The sequence below is a fragment of the Schistocerca americana genome, chromosome 1 (assembly GCF_021461395.2).
Source record: "Schistocerca americana isolate TAMUIC-IGC-003095 chromosome 1, iqSchAmer2.1, whole genome shotgun sequence".
Classification (NCBI taxonomy): Eukaryota; Metazoa; Arthropoda; class Insecta; order Orthoptera; family Acrididae; genus Schistocerca; species Schistocerca americana.
The window spans coordinates 350,298,783-350,302,485 of record NC_060119.1 but is presented as its reverse complement, the minus strand read 5'-3'; the positions used below and the strand labels follow the sequence as shown (position 1 = coordinate 350,302,485).

Sequence of the window (3,703 nt, the reverse complement as noted above, 5' to 3'; positions counted from 1 at the left end):
AGTCACAAGTTTTGCCAGGACGTTTCTGCCAGCATTGTCGCCTCCTGAAATATCGCCCCATTCCCCTTCCACAGCCTTTATTCCGTTGTATGGTATCAGTTGATTTCGTAATTTGTCAAATTTCTTTTACGTTTATTTTGATGGCTGGATGCCCTTTTGTCTCCACAGTCACCAGCGAAGGGGGTGGGGAGGGGGGGAGGGGTCGTGTGCACCATCTGTCTGTCAATAGTATAAACTTTGTTTTCTGTCTTATTGTATTTTAACTGTTCGTGTATTGTATTTCCTGAGCCAGAGGTTGGCGACCAACCCAGCATTTGTCTAAACGAGCGCATAAAAACTCATAACAACCACATGCAGGTAACCTAGTTATTGACAAGCTGTCACACACACCAGCACACCATGCGTGAAGCTGTACGAGCAGATCTCTTAAAAGACACTACCTATAGTGAAGTTTTCTTTTACACCCTTCTTTAATGTTATATCAAAGTATTTCAGGGTTCTATCTGACAACTGTTTGGGTGTTCACTCTGTGGCCGGAAGGCCTTCCTAGTCTCACACAATCACCTTCTAGCAACGAAAAGACAGTTATATTACAAACACCTCAACTCTTAACGTACGTGTTATTAGTTTTAGATGTTTGAGTATTTTGTAGAACAGGTTGGAGATCTTCTCAAATTTCTCCTAAGCGGTCTGACAAAATTGCTTTAAGGTACAGGCAGCTTCGACAGTGTACGATGCTTTCAGTTAGACTGTGACTCGTTTCCTCTCTCTGACAATGCAGTGTGCCAACAGCTATGTTCGTCGGGTAGTAATTTCAGTGTAAAAAAGACAAAGAGTCACTGGATAATTTGTGTGGGTTATCATTTTGAAGAAAATATTTTTTCAGCTACTTTCTGAAGTTCGAAGTAAAATTTTTATTTACAGATAATTTTTTATTTACAGACACATAAATAAAATAAATAAATAGATAATATATTTCTAAAAGTACGACTCGTGAAGAACTACAATGACACAGCCATGTCAATAACTTATAATACTGGATGAAGCGTAAAATTCTGGCAGGCCGCAACACTGATTAGCTGCGATTGTCAGGTCCCGCCAGTGGTATCCCCGCAGAGCTCTTGCTCCAGAGACCGCCAGCCTACCACTCGTCCCGGCAGTTGCCCGCGGGGTCGCGCCTCTGTCCCTTAGGACACGGGATGTCCGGCACGTTGATGAAGCTCAGCAGGCCCTGCTGCCTCGTCGTCGCGTCCGCGGCAGCTGCGGGGGACACCGCGGCCCTCGTGGTAGCCGTAGCCGTAGCAGACTGCAAGGAAAACATTTCAATTGAGGACACAGTCTTGTCTTTACCTTCCCGCAATCCAAGCCCTTTCATGACAACTGAGGTGTTAAGAAGAAACTAATTGCATGTTATTGAAAGTCTAGAATGAAAAATGGTTCAAATGACTCTGAGCACTATGGGACTTAACATCTGAGGTCATCAGTCCCCTAGAACTTAGAACTACTTAAACCTAACTAACCTAAGGACATCACACACATCAATGCCCGACGCAGGATTCGAACCCGCGACCGTAGCAGTCGCGCAGTTCCAGACTGAAGCGCCTGAACCGCTCGGCCACCCAGGCCGGGCTACGAAGGTGTAATAAGTTCGTTAAATACTGGTATTCTTGCAATATTTCTTTATATTCTACTAATTATCCCTGCACAATTCTATGAGTGAAATACGTTTCCTACTTGACCATCTATATACTCGCAGAATCGATGGGGAAAGTAGTTCAGTGCTATTACTATTCCATGAGCGCATAATTACTCTTTGTAATATTCTCTCTGGTGTGTTGAGGCGACTTCTAGGATCTTGTCCGTGCCGAATAGCCGCACTGAATAATTGTAATTTTGCTATTGAGATTACTGGAAGAAAGAGACTGAAAATATATTGTATGCTACTCAAGAAAATATATACTGAGCATTTACATCAAAGGTGTGTAAGGAATTTCATTATATATGTATTCTCTAATTGGAAATTTGTACTGAGGTGTCGTTTCGTTGGTAATCAGAAGGGAACTTCCGATGAATTGGAAACGAACCTGCAATTACTAAATCCAAGAATTCCATTATTTCATCGGATAATTAAACTCTATCAAAACAAACTTTCCGCTTGATCTGAGGTTTTCCGGCTGACTACGCAACGCAAGAAAACCAAGACATTTTATTTACACAGGACTGCAGATCGCTTCGAATCATCGAGACTGCGGACAAGGAGAGTCATCGTCCGATTCTGATTAAACAAGTAAAGCTTAATTATAACTTTCTTGAGCGACTACTGTGATGACTGTGATATGGCTGCTTATGAATGAGATCATTAATAAAATACTAATAACTAACTTTCCTCCTCACCAACAACCAGTATAAACACAATATTAATTAAAATTATATTCGTAAGGATATTTGGTCAAACAGGATACGCGTAATTGGTCATTCTGTTGCTCACCTCAGTCTGACGATTCTTGGCTACAGCCCTGTGTGAGCCCGCAGTGATTCCAGTCTGCACAGGCGAAGCCCCTGTTGTTTGTAGACACGGTACATGAACAGGGTAGCCGTGTGTGAGGATGAACACGGTGTGAGGGTCCAGGGGTGGAGGTGACAGCGGAGGCCGTTCAGCAATTTGGGCTCGATGCGGCAGCAGCCAGCCGAAGCCGGGAGGCGGCGCCACCGCAGGAAGGCCAGTGGCCACTGCAGCGGCCGCGGCGACCAACAGGAGGACTCTGCGTGCGTCACTCATCGTGCTGCGCGTCTCTGGTAGCGCCGTGTGGAGCAGACTGGCTCCTCCTGCCACGGCCGACATCTTAAGTACAGTGCCTCGTGACGTGTTTCCTCAGCGGGCAAGCCCCCAGCCGCTGTCATTGTACAAACATACTACAAGCGCCGCCTTCCAAAAACAAAGCGACGCTGTACACGCGTACCCCAATACGGCGACCATATGTTTACTACTCCCTACACGTAATCCCGAGAATCGAAAGTGTCTTCTCATCTGATGCTGGAGCAGGATCTTTGCCTGATAACCTTACTAAATCTGTTAAATACACTACTGGCCATTAAAATTGCTACACCCAGAACAAATGCAGATGATAAACTGGTATCCATTGGACAAATATATTATACTACAACTGACATGTGATTACATTTTCACGCAATTTGGGTACATAGATCCTGAGAAATCAGTACCCAGAACAACCACCTCTGGCTGTAATAACGGCCTTGATACGCCTGGGCATTGAGTCAAACACAGCTTGGATGGCGTGTACGGGTACAGCTGCCCATGCAGCTTCAACACGATAGCACAGTTCATCAAGAGTAGTGACTGGCGTATTGTGACGAGCCAGTTGCTCGGCCACCATTGACCAGACGTTTTCAATTCGTGAGAGATCTGGAGAATGTGCTGGCCAGGGCAGCAGTCGAACATTTTCTGTATCCAGAAAGGCCCGCACAGGACCTGCAACATGCGGTCGTGCATTATCCTGCTGAAATGTAGGGTTTCGCAGGGATCGAATGAAGGGTAGAGCCACGGGTTGTAACACATCTGAAATGTAAAGTCCACTATTGCAAAGTGCCGTCAATGTCAACAAGAGGTGACCGAGACGTTTAACCAATGGCACCCCATACGATCACGCCGGGTGATACGACAGTATGGCGGTGACGAATACAC

At 45.3% G+C, this 3,703-nt stretch overlaps 1 protein-coding gene across 1 annotated transcript; it reads right to left on the bottom strand.

The window, feature by feature from the left end:
• Positions 1-1,001: 1,001 nt before the first annotated feature.
• LOC124544727 lies at positions 1,002-3,144 on the bottom strand. Its single transcript, XM_047123381.1, has 2 exons — positions 2,489-3,144; positions 1,002-1,306 (listed from the first exon to the last, which is right to left on the bottom strand). Exons 1-2 carry the CDS (start codon positions 2,840-2,842, stop codon positions 1,142-1,144), a joined length of 519 nt encoding a protein of 172 aa, XP_046979337.1. The 5' UTR covers positions 2,843-3,144; the 3' UTR covers positions 1,002-1,141.
• Between the last annotated feature and the right edge of the window lie 559 nt (positions 3,145-3,703).